Source organism: Lycium barbarum, chromosome 2 (assembly GCF_019175385.1).
Source record: "Lycium barbarum isolate Lr01 chromosome 2, ASM1917538v2, whole genome shotgun sequence".
NCBI lineage: Eukaryota > Viridiplantae > Streptophyta > Magnoliopsida > Solanales > Solanaceae > Lycium > Lycium barbarum.
In genome coordinates, this window is record NC_083338.1 from 3132767 (window position 1) to 3151665 (window position 18899).

The 18899-nt window shown below is 36.3% G+C and overlaps 2 protein-coding genes across 2 annotated transcripts; both read right to left on the reverse strand.

The window, feature by feature from the left end:
• Positions 1-6805: 6805 nt before the first annotated feature.
• On the reverse strand, positions 6806-7974 carry LOC132629219 (uncharacterized). The gene is made up of 2 exons (XM_060344933.1): positions 7404-7974; positions 6806-7311 (listed from the first exon to the last, which is right to left on the reverse strand). The coding sequence occupies exons 1-2, from the start codon at positions 7521-7523 to the stop codon at positions 7009-7011; spliced, it is 423 nt and encodes a 140-aa protein (XP_060200916.1). The 5' UTR covers positions 7524-7974; the 3' UTR covers positions 6806-7008.
• Positions 7975-14044: 6070 nt separating this feature from the next.
• LOC132625881 (protein PLANT CADMIUM RESISTANCE 2-like) lies at positions 14045-17530 on the reverse strand. Its single transcript, XM_060340478.1, has 4 exons — positions 17375-17530; positions 15728-15799; positions 14802-15014; positions 14045-14296 (listed from the first exon to the last, which is right to left on the reverse strand). Exons 1-4 carry the CDS (start codon positions 17430-17432, stop codon positions 14220-14222), a joined length of 420 nt encoding a protein of 139 aa, XP_060196461.1. The 5' UTR covers positions 17433-17530; the 3' UTR covers positions 14045-14219.
• Between the last annotated feature and the right edge of the window lie 1369 nt (positions 17531-18899).

Sequence of the window (18899 nt, forward strand, 5' to 3'; positions counted from 1 at the left end):
TAACATACCGAAGCAAGAATACATACAAGCCGTTGAGGCCGTCATAGCAAACAGGATCACTTAAATGCAAACCACAAACGTAACCGAACAACAGCGACCCACGACCCACATATATGTCTACAGGCCTCTAGCAAACATAACAGAATCATATGACGGGACAGGGCCCCGCCGTACCCCTGAATATACATACATATATACATAACGGAAGAGTATGTACCAAATATTGGCTCCAGGACAAAGGAGCACTTCAATCAGCAGAATGTGTATCCTAGGCTGGCAGATCACCTCAGTAAACGTCTGTACCTGCGGGCATGAAGCGCAGCCCCCGAAGAAAGGGGGTCAGTACGGAATATGTACTGAGTATGTAAGACATAGAATACGGAAAATAGAAACGTAACCGGAATAACGGTGCAAGAAAGTAAGTGCAATAGTCAGAATACCAAGATGCTTATTTTCCGAACGTACATCATACTTACCGGTGCCATATGTTGGAAAAGTACCAAAAACGAATAAATAATCTAGAGTGCCGAAATACTTACTTCCCAAACACAGACCTTACGTGCTGGCGTTATATGTCTCCATATACATATTCATATAACCAATCCATATATATATATACATATCATATACTGCCGTGGAACGTACGGCCCGATCCATATATACATATCATATTGCCGTGGAACGTACGGCCCGGTCCATAATATACATATCATATTGCCGTGGAACATACGGCCCGGTCCATAATATAGAATACACTGCCGAGGAACGTTCGGCCCGATCCATAATATAATATATACTGCCGTGGAACGTACGGCCCGATCCATATATACATATCATATAATGCTACGGAATGTGCAGCCCGATCCATATAGTATACACATAACATGTAACATATATATCATACTCATAACATACATATTGGGACCAGACTTAACATAGTACGGATAATAACATACGGCCGGGACTTGGCAAATGACATAATAAGGTACGCACGAGCAGAGTAGTGCGAAACCATATACATCATAAAATATTTACAAAGACTCAATAGGATAATCCAGACGGTAGATCATTCGGAGGAGGTATCAAACAGTAGTCATAGTACATACCTTCCAAATATCGTAACAGATTATGTTAAGGCAAAACTTTTGAGATCATCCGTACAGACCACAATATATCATAGGAGTCAATGGATTAGTTAAAATAACTGTTGTTTAGTAGTCGGAATGATAACCAAAAGTTTCCTTTAGTTATAGTGCGGGAATAAGTCAAATGGAACAATAGGAGAGAATTCGGGAATAGTGGACCCACCTCGGGTCAACAGAGGTGGCGTACACAAATCACGTACATTAAGCTTTATGGAGTCACTTATAGAGTCTTAGTGTCATTTGGTTCCATATGGGCAAGTTATAGAGGTTTACACACTTGTTTCAACAAGGCATACAAAACTTAATTCAATTTTATTGAATAGAAAGGGGTCGAATTCAAACTCGGATTTCTAGGAATAGAATCGCCCCCGAGGCTCATATCCAAGCCTAATAGGTCTAAGACATGCCAAAATAAGGAGAAGTAAAGCCTTACATACCTTGTTCGCCTTTTACGTTTGTCTAAATTCAAATCTCGTTTCGTCCAAAATCTACAATTAGTCACATTTACCAAATATTAGTCATAAGGCTTTAAGAGTTCAATCTTAACCAATACTTGTCTTACAGAAATTTGGGCAGCATCTCCCCTGTATATACAACATCCCCGAGATTTAACTCGGCCAAAATAATTCAACAACAACCCAACAACAACACCAGCAACAACAACAATCACTACACAACACAATATAACATAACTAGTCCTCTTTCTAACATAGTGCAATAACTTTCATTCCAACTTCACATTTTCAAACCAATCTCAATGTTTTTACATTCATTACTAATCAAGATCATTACAATATAATTCGGAAGCATTTCATATCATTTCTACAAATATTCACAAGATATACAAAATATACAAACATTCCACCAAAATCATAATCCATCCAAAACTGCTAATCTTCAATCTACATATTTATAACATATTTCCATCTTCCAATTTCATCAACCATAATCATAATTTGCACCTTAACAATTTCAGTTTCATAATTACATAAATCTACCATAAAATCACAAAACTTCTCATAACCACTTAACAACCAATCTTTCATGCCAATATGGACTATTATCCTTCCAAATTCACCAACTAACATAATAATTCTCATTTAGAACTCCACTTCCATAATTACATAAAAACTTCATTAAAATCACATAATTTCCTATAACTATTTCCAATAATTTTCCATGCCAACTTGAACCATTTTCTTCCATTTCCAATATAAGGTCCACCACAACTACAACTAGAATACAACATAAAATTCAACTCATCTTATTTATACAACCTTACATACACATGCACACATGCAAACCCACTTTGTAAACTTCCATATTTCCATAAATTCTACTCATTTCTACATACTACAACGTAAACCAACCTTCATAACATAATAAAAAGGAATTAATTCTTACCTTTTTCTACAATCTTCTTCACTTGACCAAGTTGTCAACTTGAAGAAACAAGTGCTCTTTCTTCCAAAATAATTACACTAAGTTGTAAAGGACCCTTGAATTAGTGGGAATACCACAAGAAAACAATTTTTGGGAGAAGATTTCAAAGGGTAAAAAATTCCATGGCATGGACGGATGGCCTTCTTTTTTTTTTGCTCTTCTTTCTTTTGTTTTTCTCTTACCAAGTTTTCTTGAATGTTCTAAGTGTTGGATGACTACTAAATGGTCCCTTTTTATTTATTTAGCACATGAAAATTAATTAATTTTGTGGGCTTGGGCCATGTATGGCCGGCCACCCCTCTCTATTGGGCCTAAAGTTTCTCTTCTTTTTTTTGGGCCTAACCCGGTTGGTCCCGAGTTGGGCCTAGCCCACTGACCTTTCGACCTTAAAACGTCCATATCTCCTTGTACCGACGTCACCGGGGAACCCATGACCTATGGTTGGAAAGCTAATTCAATTATCTACAACTTTTATTGATTGGTATTTTTCCAAATTCCAAACTTATAATACCGTTTTTGCCCCCCAAAGTCAGGTCACCCGAAAACGTTTTCTTAAAAATATTCGTTTGGAGGACTTCCACTTTGATTTGGCCCAAGGGTCCTTCTTGAGTTGTGTTTAACTTCACATATGTGATTCATATAATTTGTCACATGTCCCAAAAAAAAAAATCTTGACGTGTGGGCCCCACCTCAGCTTATAAATAATCCAACGTTCAAAAATACGGGATATAACAATTACACACATAAATATTCAATAAATAGCAAGAGATGAGGAAATGGGTAAAGAAATTCTCATTGGGTGCCTCCAAATCTTCTCTTCCAAGGTGTTGGTGATGAAACCCTAGCCTCCAATTTTTGTGTTATGCCAAAAGATCCTCATATTTTCTCACAAGTTATCATCTTATAGTAACCTAATTTTATTCAAGTTCAAAGAATGACAAATACCCACTGAATTTCGGAATTGCAAAACTGTCCCATTTGACCTCTTTTTGACTTAATTTTCACTTGGTTTCATCTGATCACTTCTAAATCACATAAGACCTGTAAAATAGATGTAAATGATATTAAATACACTATTTTCTCAAGCAAATATAGCAAAAATATAAGATTAAAGAAGAGATAAGTTGGTAAAATACCAACTTATCAGTGGGGTTACACAGAAAGTGCAATAGAATCTTATAAGCATAGTTCTTCTCTGTTGGGTTAGAGTCCCTATGTTTTTTTTAGTTTTACTTTTTTCTAGAAAGGTGTCCTGGCAGTTATTACAAACTTAAAGTTTGGTCTTACTTGCTTTCTTATATGTAGGGATTGCTTGATACAGTAAAGAATGTACTACCTAAAGCACATCAAAGATTTTGTGTAAAGCACATTGAGGCAAATTGGTGCAAAAGGTGGAGTAAAGGTGAGTTGAAGAAGCTTCTGTGGTGGGGTGCATGGTCCTCCTATGCTGAGGAGTTTGGAGACCAACTTGAACAGATGAAAGTTGGATGAACCTGTTGCAAAGGACTTAGTCAGTAGGTATCCTCCAGAAACATGGTGTAGAGCTTATCTTGATACGGTCTGTAAGAATCAAGGAGTGGACAACAATTTTACTGAGTCATTCAATTCTTGGATACTTGAAGTAAGGTATAAGCCTATCATTAGGATGTTGGAGGACATAAGGACTAAGGTGATGAATAGGTTGAGAGAAAATGATGAGTTTGTGAATAAGTGGTATGGTTTGGTCAGTCCTAATATAATGAAGTTGTATAGTGAGTATTTGAAAATATCCCAAGTGTGCAAGGTTAATGGCAATGGGGATAGTGGATATTAGGTAACAGAAGGACATGATAGAAATGTTATGAATTTGAGGCGAAAGAGGTGTACTTGTAGGACATGGGACCTTACTGGAATCCCTTGTCCACATGCAATCAAGGTCATGATTCACAAGAAAATTAACCCTATTTCTGAGATACATTGGTATCATAGCAAGGAGACATTGAAGCTAGCATACAAACACAAGTTGTAGCCGGTTAGGGGTGTACGGTTTTGGAATGTTGACCCTTCTCAGGCCATGGAACCACCAGCTTTGGTCAAACTTGCCGACAGACCCAGGATTAAGAGGGATGGAGGGAAAGATGAGGCCCTTAAGAGGCAAGGTGAATGGAAGCTTTCAAGGAACGGTAGAGTGATGACTTGTAGCAATTGTAGAGAGCCAAATCATAATGTTAGGGGCTTTGGCAAGGTAAATTAACACATCTATTAACTATTGTGTATCTAATATTAGTATAATTAACTGTTTTCTAATGATTTTTTTTTTCCTTTTTGTAGCCAAAGAAAGACAAGCAACAAGCTAAGAAAAGGCAGCCTGCTAGGGGCAAAATAGGCAGACTGGAGGCTTAGTTGATGAAGATGAAAATTCCCAAGTTGAAGAAGAAATCAACTTAACAGCTCTCCCAACCAACCCAAGACCATGCCTTGTGAATTCATGCCTACTCCAGTGCATTACGAGCATGCTTCTAGTAGCAGCACCCCATTTCCTAACTTTGAATATCCTTCAGTTGAGGAAGATGATAAAGACCCTTTTCTAAGGCCCAAAGTGATTTCTGAATTTTCCACAAGACTTCAAATGAGGCAGAAAGCACAAAAACCAACAGGAAGAAGGGCAATAAGCTTTAGAGGTGACCACAATGGTATTAGTGAGGCAACCAATCTTCCAGTCTTATTAACAAGCTTAACTTGGCAAGCGAATGATGCAGTTACTACCAACCAGTTGCAGGCTAAAGCTCAAGAGGGGATTGGGAAGTTGAATCCAAGAAGAGGACCTAACAGTTAGCTTTGTGAAATGTTACTGTTTTTGGTGAATTATGGTGATGTATTTACTGCTTAAGATAGTACTCTTAATTTTCTAATTATGTAATGGTCAAACTAAATGGATGCCACATCATGACTTAGGGAATATTAGTTTTTGGGGTTATAGTGTGGCATCCATACAACTATTGGCTTATTTTGTGTTGTGGTTGACAGTTTCTTTACCATATTTATGGTTTATGAAATGTCCAGTTGTTTCGTTGAATTGAATTATGTTTAGTTTGATTGAAATGTTGATGAATGTCCATTTGTGTTGTTAAGTTGAATTGAGATGTGCAGAAACTGTGTTCTTTCTGCTGGATTTGCTAATTAGCAGCAGAAACTGTGTTCTTTCTGCAGAAACTGAGATGTGCAAAAGTCTATCTACCATATTTTGTATGTTTCTTGACTGTCGCGAGCTAGTAGCCTAGCCTATGATTCAAAAGTGATATCCAGGAGATGAAATATGCAGTGTGTAAGTATGCAGGAATTTTTTTTATATTTTGTATCAGTGTTTGTTTACACGTCTGCATGCTTCATATATCCATATGCACTTCTTTTTCTTTATCTCTTTCAGCGTCTTTGCCTGATACAATGCAATTTATGAATGTATTTGGTGTTGATTCCCAAGGTTTAATTTTCTTTTGAGTGTGTAAGTATACGTGTAGTGCAATAATTTTGTGGCTGTTTCTATTTTAGAGTACTGAAACTTGTTCAAGAACCAAATTAATATGCAGAATTTGTCAAGAGACTATTTGGTATAATTTGCACGATAAAAGCCCTTCCAATGCAATTGGTCATATTTACTCTTGTTAGTTATAATGGTGTACTCCTCGTGTAGTGAAACTCTTAAAGTAATTTCAAGGCTAGTGCTTGTATTAACTCCTGTAGACAATCCTACACTTGTAGATTATTTACTCATAGATTAGTGCTTATTCCAATTCAAATGCAGATGCACACACACCTGCTTTACGTACATGCCATTTGGTGTAGAGAAGTTACATTTACTGGTTTAGTAATGGACCAAATTCATCTTGATAAGGTAGAGAATATGACAAGTTACCATTTAATGATTAAGTACTAATCCAAATTCATCTTAACGGTTGCAAGTTATACATATGAAAAGTCATTCTTCAGTGCTTATATATACGAACTTAGTTGCAAGTTCAAACAAATGCTCCATGGGATAGATAGATACAGAAGCAAAGAATACATAGAAAAAGAGATCAGTTAGCTGACAGCGGTGGCAACAAAACATTAGGAAATAATTGCGTAATGATGAAGAAGTTGGATCTAACAACAGAGAAAATAGCTAGAGGTGACTGTTATTAGAAAAATAAATAGTCAACACTAAATAAGCAACCTCATGCATATGTAAACTCATTGAGTACCAACAAATGTGAATTCACATAATATTAGCAACACTAAGTAAGCAAGTTTACACATACAATAACAACAACAAACTAGCTTTCAAACCAACACTTCAACTCCTAAACAAACACTTCTACTCCTAAACATCCTCATCTACCAAAACAAGCATGATCATCTACCTAAACAAGTCTTTCACTTCTATTACTAGACCAAGCATAATTCATCCCAAATTAGCGATAAAAAATCCAACTAATACGGCCAATGAAATTATAAACAACATCTTCAACTTCAACATCTTCTCTTCCAATTCCCCTGATTTGTTCAGTTGAGAGTTATTTATAGCCTCCAAGTCATACACTTTTTTCTTCAAGTTGTCTCTTTCAAGCTTAACTGCATCCAACGACTCTCTTAAATTGTCCATTTTCACCGTAGCCACTTCCAATTTACCTTTCAGATCACTTATTTCCAACAAAGTATTGTCCGGAAAATTATCTTTCCACTCCCAAAAACCACAATTTTCAGCCTGTTCAAGCCAATAAAAATATGAAAAAATGATCAACACTTTAATGAAGTAACAAACTAAGACTGGACAAATAATTCAATAATAACACTTACCTTAGGTTTAGGACACTTATAGAATATCCTACCAGGATTTGAAGATGTTTTCGAAGTGAAGCAACGAGCAATTTCACTACAGTGACAGTTCTTCGTTGAATTACAACTAAGTTCGGACATTGTAAGGCTTAAATTCACTGAAAATCGCAAAAAGGTTGAAGTTGGGATTAGAGTAACTGAGATAACTACACAAAATTCAACATAGATTAACTTTGTGCAAAACCCCAGATTTTCAAAATAATAAACGTGCAACAATCCAGACCTAACAATCCCCAACAAACTTTAGAAAAACTGAAAATACAAGAAGATTACAATAGTAGCACACAATGGACGAAGATTAGTGATGACCACCAACCCCACATCAATATCAGGTCCACAAGCCTACAAAAGCAGAAACCAACCCTAAAACCACTAAAACATAACTCCAAAAGCAAACCTTATTTAACCATATTCACCCATTTCGGAACCACATTAAAAAGCATATGCCAAACATATTAAACACAAAAAAAGAAAAAAAACAACTAACAAAACAGAGAATCCGCAACAAACCTTAGAAAACTAAAAATACAAGAAGATAACAATAGTAGCAGACAATGGACGAAGTTTAGTCATGACAACAGAAATCATGACATAAACGAAGTTAGGTTTGATGTAGAGAGAGGTAAGGCGGTGATTTACTCTAGAAGAGGTGGTCTGCGTTTTTTTAGAGAGAGAGAGAGAGAGTAGTGTTAGCTTTAGGTTTATTTTGGGTATGATATGTTATTTACGGGTTGGGTACTAATTTGATTGGGTCGGATCTATATTAGTTGGGCTGAAAATAATAAAGTCGGGTCGGGTTGTTTATTTTAGTGGATAAAAAATTATTTGAGGAAAAAATAATTTTGAACCCTTGGGATGCTGCCACGTGGCAACCGTTTGCCATAAGGGTATAATTGACCCTATAGTATAATGGTAAGGGCATAATTGGCCCTAAAGTATAACGAAGGGCACGGATGAATTATTTCTCAAAGTTCAGGTGTAATTTTGGCCCTTTTCCGTAACATATTTGAGATTAATAATTACGAGTATATTTCTCTATCAAACTAACCTTTGTTTGAAACTTCATTATATTAATCTAGAATTTGAAGTTTATGTGTTTATAAAACGAGGTCAAGTTAATATATAAGAATAAGTGCGTTCACAGTTAAATACATATAAATATTTAGTGAATTTCTTAATACATATATACTATTTGAATAAAAGCTATTAGGTTCACGTATACTCATATTAACAATTGTAGATTTGTGTATGTTATTAATATTAGCCAAAAATTCAACATAAGTTCAATATTTAATTGTGAAGTCCAGCATTAGAATTTGTGTTATTTTATTGAGAGCAACAGTAAATTCAGTTGGATGACGTCAGCCTTGCCTTCCATGGGAAAGGGAACAAAGTTGACGAATCTGCCGGAAAACAGTCAACCAAAGGAGGGGATGAAGGGATCTAAGCAAAGGGAAAACTCAGTTAGTGGTACAGGACCAACAACTGCAAATATGCGAATAAGAGCTATTAGTGAAGTTCTATAATTAGGGCAAACAAAAGGGGGAGGAGTCACAGGAATTCCAACGGTGAGTACGCCGACGTCCAAATGGGGAAACACAACAAAACAATTGAGTACAGTTAAGAGCAAAGCACAACAAGTAAAGGATCAAATTAGGGGGTAGCAACTGGCTACTCGGGCCCTCACGACTATGAGAAGTCAGTCATGGGCAGAAGAGGTTGAGCAAATCCAACAAGAGGGTGATGAAATCCATAATCCAGGTACGAACACTGATTGTAAGGCATCTGTGTGGGACAACTTTGATAGATCTAAGGTAACAAATGCGGGTTTCAAATTGGAGTATGTTAGCTCGGAGACACAGGGAGACCAATTAATTGTGGAAATAGAGGAGGAGGACTATGTCACTAAGATTGAATTCTGCAAAACATGCAATTGTTTGTTATGTATTGGTTGTGCATCCTCATTTTACTGTGCTAAATGGTTATATCCAATGAATGTGGGGGAAATATGGGATAAACAAAGGGTAATGATGCAAAATGGAATCCTCATGATTAGGTTTGACAATGTAGAAGGAAAGACTGAAGTGATCCAAGGGGGCATTTATCATTTTGATAATAAGCCTCTGATTGTGAAATCATGGGATACAGATATGGAGTTTACTAGGGGAGAATTATACTCGGTGCCTATTTGGATCAAACTCCCTAGATTAGACTTTAAATATTGGAGCCCCAAAGATCTAAGTAAACTTGGGAGTTTGGTAGGGAAGCCACTGATGGTTGATAAAAACACAGAGAAGAAAATAGGGTTGAATTTTTCTAGGCTGCTAATGGAAGTGCAGATTGATACTCCACTTCCATATGTTATTTTAGTCAAAAATGAAAGAGGGAATGTTATTTAACAAAAGGTAAGTTACGATCGGAAGCCATCTCTGTGCAAGGATTGCCAAAAGCATGGTCATATTGAGGAAGTTTGTAGGAAGAATAAGAAGGCCGCACCAGAAGCAACTCAACAAGCAGAACCGGCACCAGAGGAGACACAAACAAATGAAATACCACCAGATGTAGTAAAAGATAAGGGACCAAGTAAGATGCCAGGGGAAAATGGTGCAGGGGTACCTTATGCAGCTGGTAGAGGGGGTGGTTGGAGAAGGCCATATAACCAAGGAGGAAGGGTTGGGGGTTGGAAGAGACCACAAAATGGTATTACATGGCAAGCACAAAAGGATAATGCAGCCAGTAAAGGGGAAAGTACTAGTGGAACCTCAGGGGATGGGCAGGAAGGAGTAGTAGTTCCTGTCACTAATGCTTTCCAATCACTTGGCGAGGAGGGAGAGATGCAAAACCCTGAATTAACTGAAGTTGGGAGGGGTAGTCAAAAGACTTCTCCTGGGGATGGTTAATCTCATGAGCTGGAATGTAAGAGGCCTTAATGGCCTCAATAAGCAGAGGGAAATAAAAATCCTCTGTAAGGAGTTGGAGTTAGGAATAATGTATTTTATTGAAATTAGAGTTAAAATGCAAAAAGTGAGTATTGTTGTGGAAGGGATGTTTGGGGGATGGGAGTATAAAAGTAATCATGCCTCTCACTACAATAGCAGATTAGTTTTAGTATGGAGGAAAGATTGATTTGATATAGTGGTCCAGAGTGAAATAGCTCAGGCCATGACTTGTCAAATAACCTGTATTTCCTTGCAACTTACTTTTGTTGCTACTTTTGTTTATGCATTTAATCTGAAGGAAGATAGGAAGGAGTTATGGAGTTACGGAGTTACTTAATGTAGTTAAATATGAGTTCATGTCCATATGTGGTTATGGGAGATTTCAATATTGTGCTCCATGCTGAGGATAGAATTGGAGGCAACCAGGTCACACATGCAGAAATAGTGGATTTTCAGGATTGCTTAGATGCCTGTGGACTTGTGGAAATGCCATCTAATGGGTATAAGTACACCTGGACAGACAAATAGGATGATAGGATTTTTTCCAAGATTGATTGGGTTTTTATAAATAGGGATTGGATAGATGGAATGCCAGACTGTAAAGCAAACATTTTGCCAGAAGGTGTGAGTGATCATTGTCCCATTGTAATACACATGGTGCAGCAGCCCACAAAGCAGACACAAGCTTTTAAGTATTGTAATGTTTGGGGTAAACACCCAGAATTCCAGAAGATAGTTGAAGTTGGATGGAATATAGAAGTAGAGAGGTATAAAGTGTTTCAAGTAGCTAGAAAGCTGAAGTTGCTAAAGAGGCAGCTTAACCTGTTGCACAAATAGCACTTTAATAGTATTGTTAAGGAAGCACAAGATGATAGGTTTGCTATGCTTGAGTGTCAGGTGAGACTGTAGCAAGATCCTACTGATGTGATTGTGCAACAAGAAGGAGAAGTACAGAAGATTGAAGTATAGGGAGTCTGCAAAGATAGCAGAGATGTTTTTAGTCCAAAGAAGCAAATCCACTAGGATAAAGCTAGGGGATGATAATACCAAGTATTTTTTTCTCTATAATCAAATAGAGGAAGTTTGTCCAATCAATATGCCAAATTAAGATGAGTAGAACCAAGTACAGACTAAGCTTGAGAAAATAGCAGAGGTGTTTGTGAGGTATTATAAGCAGTTATTAGGGAAGACTGGGGGTATCAGAAGGAAGGCCCATCTAGGATTTTTTGAACAGGGTCCAAGACTATTTATAGAGGAACAATGTGGGCTGTTGAGAAATTTGACTTAGGAATAGATCAAAGATGCTATGTTTGGTATTAACATAAACAAGTGCCCAAGACCTGATGGTTATGAGGGTGGTTTCTTTAAGGAAGCTTGGAATTTGGTGGGAAAGGATATATGTGTTATAGTTTGGGAGTTTATGTGGAGTGGCAAATTATTGAAGCAGCTGAATGCCACCTTAATATCACTTATTCCTAAAGTAAGTAATCATGTCAATGCAAGTCAATTTAGACCCATATCATGCTGTAATGTCCTTTATAAGTGCATATCCAAACTGCTTTGTATGAGACTGTCTACAATACTACCTAGCTTGGTGAATGAGGCACAGGAAGCTTTTCTCAAGGGAAGGTCTTTGGTGCATAATGTGCTAATGTGTCATAATATACTTAGACACTACAATAGAAAGACTTCAACTAGGTGTTTGATGAAGATAGACTCTTAGGAAAGCATATGATATGGTGCATTGGGAGTTTGTGCAGGAAATGATGGAAGGATATGGGTTTCCTCCCAAGTTCACTCAGCTAACTATGTCCTGTGTAACTACTACTAATTTTTTCAGTCAAGGTGAATGGGGCTAGTTGTGGGTATTTTGTGGGCAAAAGAGGTTTGAAGCAAGGGGATCCCATCTCTCCCTTTTTGTTTGTGTTAGTAATGGGGTACTTAAGCAGAATTTTGAGACATCTGAGTAATTTGCTTGATTTTAGGTATCCTCCTATGTGCAAGGAGGTGCAACTTACACACCTCACCTTTGCAGATGATCTTATGATCTTTTGCAAAGGGAATGAATCTTCAGTTACTAGGATTATGGAGGCTTTGCAGCATTTCTCTGTTGTAACAGGATTGAGTGCCAACTCAGAGAAATCTAGTATTTACTTGGCTGGAGTGGATGAGGAGACAAGAAATAGGTTGCTGGAAATCACAGGTTTCAGTGTCGGTGTCTTTCCTATGAAATATTTAGGCTTACCTCTTTCTCCTAAAAAATATGTATGTGTGTGAGCTCATGGTAAATATTTATTTGCATTGAATGTTTGCTATCAACCCCATTTTATTCTTCTTTATAAATCTTTTTAACTCCTTTTACGTATATACTTTATTCATTTCTCTCACCTTTCAATCGAAGGGAATTTGTGTCATCCTCATCATCCCCTAGTAGCCACTCTTGTCATTTCCTTGGGTGGCTTACGCTAATGTTTTTAACATTCATAATTTCACCTGTGTGAGCTTGCTCACATTGCCGGTCCCAAGCCCGGATAAAGGAGGAGGGTTGCCGAGGGTCAATCGGAAACAGCCTCCCTACCCAGGTAGGGGTAAGGCTGCGTACATCTTACCCTCCCCAGACCCCACTATTGTGGGATTACACTGGGTAGTGACCAGACCATAATTTCACAATTATGCCCAATTCGTAGACATGTTGCACTGCTGAAAATTGAATTTGGGTCAATTCGTATCCATGGCTAAATATATAAATATATATGACTTATATGTTATTATTATAATATTAATAGTAAAGAAAGGAGAAGACTCACAGCTGTTGGGAAAGTTTCTGAATAGTTGTTTCACTTTTAAGATAATAAATAGGTTTCTATTAGAAGAAACCTCACGTTAATTTTGTTAACTTTTTCTCCTCTTAACGCTTCCCTTTCTCTCCAATTCCGACAAAGAAAACTCTCTCTTCTAGTCTTCTTTGGTGAAGAACTTTTATGGAATCGTTGTTCGTTGGAGCAATTAATTATGTAACTCAGGCACAATTTTAGATTGTGAACTTTATACGGTGTAGTTCGTTTTTGTATGTGATTACGTTGATGGATCTTGAGGGAACTGTGTGTTCTTGATCATATTTTCCTTCATCAATATTTCAGCTTCCAATCATAAACTACCTCTTGATCACATATTCTCCCACTAAGTTCATGTACCTTCACCCTCTTAGATGACCTTGTAATAACCATTTCAATAAAGATTCGAGCAAAAGATATACGAACAATTGATGTAGTGCATTCATCTGTATACAGTGGGATGCCCAGTCCGCTACCAATGTGATTCAGTGTTTTTATGCTCCAACAGTTTAATGTTAGATTTGGCAACTTTTCTTACATTGGCACCATTCGTACTTAGTACTTCATCATAAATTTAAGGGTCGATGGCTTCATTATCACAGGTCTATTAGTGGGTAAGCAAGTATTGATTATTTTTATTAGATGGAGTATATTCTTAATTTGAGATTTTCTCGTACAATTGCTTCGTTTAGTGAGAATTGTTTTGGATCCAACTACCAAAGCTACAACCTACCGGGAAAGTGTTTGTTCATTCACTCCAAGTTAAAGATTACAAGTCTTACAATTCTTCACTAAAGAAGATTATCATAGAAGGTGAAGGTTTAAGAAGAATAGTAAATAGATTATACATATCATATATATTAAATCAAATCAACAACCAATATTACATCTTGCAAGGACGACAAGAACAATCCAGTGGTTAAGAAAACCACCATTTCAATTTTAAATACAAAAAGAGAGCAATACATATATCGCACCCACTAAACAAGTGAAAATTTGTGCATTTATCGAGTCATTCCTCCTTGAACTTCTGGAGCGATTCCAATCCCTTGGTTTTGGTTCTCCATATTTGCTTGCCAGCCTATGGGTAGTAAAACAAGTACTATAAGTATCTCAACAATTTTAGATAAAAAAATATATTGTCTATAGGCGCTTGATTGAATCTACAGTTTAGGAATATATAAACATATCCTTAAAACTTACGGTCAAGGAATATTTATACCACTAAAGGTTGTGGTTCACAGATCTAGGGTTTAAGCTTTATGCTTTTAATATGTAAGATTTTCAGTACTGAACCCGTTGTACTTCTAAATTATGGGTTTAGACTTACTATTTATTGCAATTTTAGTGAACTTTATACAAAAATTTATGTTCCACATCGAAAGTATACATTGAGTTCAGACGAACTCGCAGCTAAACAGTTGCATCTGCCCCTAGTGTATGGGGTGGCAAGACTCCTCATTTTTAACCAAGATCTTGAGTTCGAGTCAATCGTCTTGGTAGGCAGCGCTTCAACACCCCACACCCACCCACCCACACACAGGGTATCCGGTGAGAAACAAACAAAAAAGAGAAATATTATTTACCAATTGACATGTCATATCCACGGTGTTTGAGCTCACGATACTCTTGGCACAAGGCACACCATTCACAGCAGAAATGAAGCAAACAGTCCCCACAAGGACTCTCAGGCAAATTGTATTGTTTCCTGATCTTTGTACGATAGAAACATGAATACATACATCCACAGCCTGTTAATACTTCTAATAACAAATACAAAGCTCCACTTGCCCCACAAGCTGCGAATAAATTCACAAGTCACTATCATTTTTGTGGGAATAAAATAAGTATAAAGAAAATATCACAAAATATAACTCGAGGACTATACAATCAGAGGCGAAACCTGGAAATTAATGACTTTCATATGATAGCGACATCAAGTATTAGTACTTGGATTCTAAATTTAATTTTTAGACATATAGTGAATTTTTAATACAAATATAAAGTTTCAACTAATAAAACTAGCTACTGAGTTCGTCCAAACCCGTACGTAAGATCTCTAATATAATACTATAAAGTAAGGCAAATAAATTAATGAATTTTAGTGCTATACAATAAAAGAACAAACATGCATGCTACATGAATTGAGAAGTGAAGCACATAATGAGTATAATTTAAGAGAACTTAAGTTATAAGAACCGATACATAAATAATTCTTACGGTGTAGTGTAATGTGGATATATGATAGTAGATAATTTGTCCTCCTTTAAGTTATCAATCGATGAATTTTATAGAAGGACCTGTAATTGTCTTTCAATTAACTTTGTTGCGAAACTATTGTACTCTTGGAGCATAGAATTTAAATATTAATTTTTAAAATATAACCGAAGAAACTTGGAAATTAATAATAATGACATAGGATAAATTCATATTTTCCAATTAAAAACCGTTAAAGAAGATAATTAAGTTACTACTATATGTTCATGAGCTGGTTAAATTTAGTGTTGCTTACAAACAGCTCCTTTGTCCACAATCTCTGAAATCTGTCCAAATGTAATACATGGACACCAGCAAGTTATGCAACCTGCAAAAAAAATAAAAAAGAAGGTTAATAAACCAAAATTACAGAAAATAATTCCAGTAATAACATCATCATACATGGAACAAATTATGTATTTGGAGCAATTTCCAATTAATCGGAACCAAAGTCGGAACTAAATACTAAGGACTCGTTTGGTATGATGGATAGAGAAAAATAGCCTTGGGATAAAAATTAGTACCGCCTTATCTCACGTTTGGTTGAAAAAAAACAACTCGGGATAACTAATCCCGAGATTAGAGTGTTTTTTTATCCCACCTTGAGGGTGGAATAACTAATCCCGGGATAAGTTGTTTCCAACCAAACGAGCCCTAAGTGGTTGTTTGGTAGGTAGCCAAAATTATCCCGAGATTATAATCCCGGGACTAATTTATCCCACCTCTTGGGATAAGGTGGGATATCCCACCCTTAGGATTAGGCTTCATTTTGTACCGTGTTTATTAGGAGGTATAAATTTATCCCAAGATAAATTTATACCTTCTATCAAACACGGTACAAAAAATTAGTGCTGGGATATCCCAGCCTATACCATGCAAAACGATTAAAACCAAAAAAAAAAAAAAAAAGGAAAGAAGAAATAAATTATGCAAAAGGACAAAAAATAATGCCACTCGAAATAAAGTGTGAGAAATAAAAAAGACTAATAAAACCCGAAGTTTCTCTTTAAAGATAAAATGTGAATATATATATATATATATATATATATATATATATATATATATATATATATATATATATAAATGTAAAATGTAACATCTTTTCAGAACGGACTTATATAAAAGGATAACCAGATGCACGAAGCAAGCATGCATCCTGGCACTTAGCAAGGTGCGTCGGAGGACCACATCTCACGGAACCATGATGTAAACAATCTACTCTAACGCAAGTATCGACAACTAATGCTATGATTCAAACCTGTAACATATAAATCACGTTGAAACACCTTTAGCAGCGCTATTCCAAAACTCTCATTCATTAATAAATAAATAGTGTTATATAAATTGAAGCAGATCTCCCTCACTTTTTTAAGGGGGCGGACAAACTGGGAAAAATGGGCGTCTCCAATTTTAGAATAAGATCGAACAAGAAAGGTATAGGGCAAGGAAGTTGAACCTATAAGGATTCTGATCTTCTTTAGAATCCTGTTTTGGTAACACCTCCTTTTCTTTGGGAGGTAAGATTTTATGTTGTATTTTCTACCTGAACTATTCGTTATGAGAGTTTCCACCGAAACTATCATGAACTAGTTTGTAAAACACACCTCAACTATCACTTGTTCACTTTTTCTACCTGAACTATCACCAACTAGTTTGCAAAACACACTTCAACTATTAGTTTTGAGGTGTGTTTTGAAAACTGTTTGGTTATAGTTTAGGTAGGAAACTCTCACAACTGATAGTTGAGGTGTGTTTTGCAAAGTAGTTGGTGATAGTTTAGGTAGGAAATTCTCACACTGATAGTTTAAGTAGGAAACTCAAAAAAGAATTATACTTGAGATGTATTTTTATCCATTATCTCATATATAAATTGAAGTAGAGTGGAGTAAGAGAAACAACGTACAGTTTGTGACATCGGAGAAACAATCACAAAATCCAGTAGACCAAGTTCCGGGATTCATAACTTAAAAATGAAATTTGAGAGACACAAAAAAGTATGTATGAAGTTATGAAAGATATGCAAATCATTCGTTGTATTTATAGTGGGAAAAAAAAATAAGTATATTAAGAGGCAACAAAGGATGTCAAGTGACTTGGTTTTGGGTCTACGGGCAATAAATGAATTATTTATTATTTGTGCAACTTGTTCTTTTTTTATTTTATATATTTTAGTAATTTGGGGCAACTTGTTTGAGTGTATAGTTTTGACATTTCAAAGCAGCCACGCAGCCTATTATTACACTGAGTCCGGAACTAAAATGTCTAAAAAAAAAACATTTTGAACCAAAATACCAAAAAAAAAAAAGTTACTAAAGTACCTATAGCGCAGTATTTTACTGCGCTATAGCACTAACAGAGACGGACTCGTTAAGTCCTATAACGCAGTAAAATACTGCGCTATACGAAATACGATCTGACCTATAACGTATTATTTTACTACGTTATAGGAGTTTGCCTCTCTCCTATAACGCAGTAAAATCATGCGTTATAGGAGTCTCCCATTACCATTCACTCCTTTTTACGTAATTTATCTTTTTTACGTAGTTTAGCCGTATATTAATCATGCTTTGAGACTCCGAAACTTCAATATTTTATATAGAACTCTAGTTATATTTGTACAATTAATAAAACAGGCTCAACACATCAAGAATACGTGATACTTTGAATTGTCGTTTTAATAGTTGAAAAGTGCTCGAAGTCCTTTTTTGTTTGAAGACTTGTAGTCATTAGCTTTAAGTTATTTATCTTTTAGGGTTTCGTCTTATTTTTAAATTAATGCTTAACTTTATTTCGAATGTATCACATTTTTTTTATTATCAATAATAAAGACTAATGATAATATTATAAATATGCAAAAAATATATAATATTTACGATAAATTGTACAACACTAATGTATATACACTATCGAGGATGGGTCCCACATATAGTATGCCGGAGACTATCCCTAGGCCTAAGGCTCATACCATCCTCACCGCCCTCGCCATCGTCTCCGTCGCCCTTTTTCCTCTTAATAATCGGGCGCTCCAAGTGGTGATCATCTCCTCTTCCCCTAGCCCTTTCGCCCTTAACTAGAACGTGCTTCTTCTTGGGATCTTGTCCCGCTAGCACGCTCAGAACCTCAGGCTTAGCTGGGTCTGGAAACTCGACCTCTTCCTCGTCGGGAGTCGCCACCGCAGGCGCCGAAGGATGAACCTGAAAAATATATAAATATTAGTACCATTTCTTATTTATGTTGAATACATTAACGTTATTTATTTAATCAAACCTGTGTGTCAACGGGCGCCTGAGAAGGCTCTTGAGATGGGTCTGTAGCCTCCTGAAATGGGTGTGATAGTGAATATGAGGTAGTCTCCTGGACGAGATGTTGTTCGAAGTCCAAGTAAAGGTTATAAAAATTAAATAAACATTTACCTTATATTGAATAAA

Coding starts and splice junctions, on each gene's coding strand:
- LOC132629219 (XM_060344933.1), bottom strand. CDS start 7,523: ATGTCCGAACTTAGTTGTAATTCAACGAAGAACTGTCACTGTAGTGAA. Junction 7,312..7,403: donor ATAAGTGTCCTAAACCTAAG/GTAAGTGTTATT, acceptor TGGCTTGAACAG/GCTGAAAATTGTGGTTTTTG.
- LOC132625881 (XM_060340478.1), bottom strand. CDS start 17,432: ATGAATCCCGGAACTTGGTCTACTGGATTTTGTGATTGTTTCTCCGAT. Junction 15,015..15,727: donor TGTGGACAAAGGAGCTGTTT/GTAAGCAACACT, acceptor ATTTATTCGCAG/CTTGTGGGGCAAGTGGAGCT. Junction 14,297..14,801: donor TGGATATGACATGTCAATTG/GTAAATAATATT, acceptor TACTACCCATAG/GCTGGCAAGCAAATATGGAG.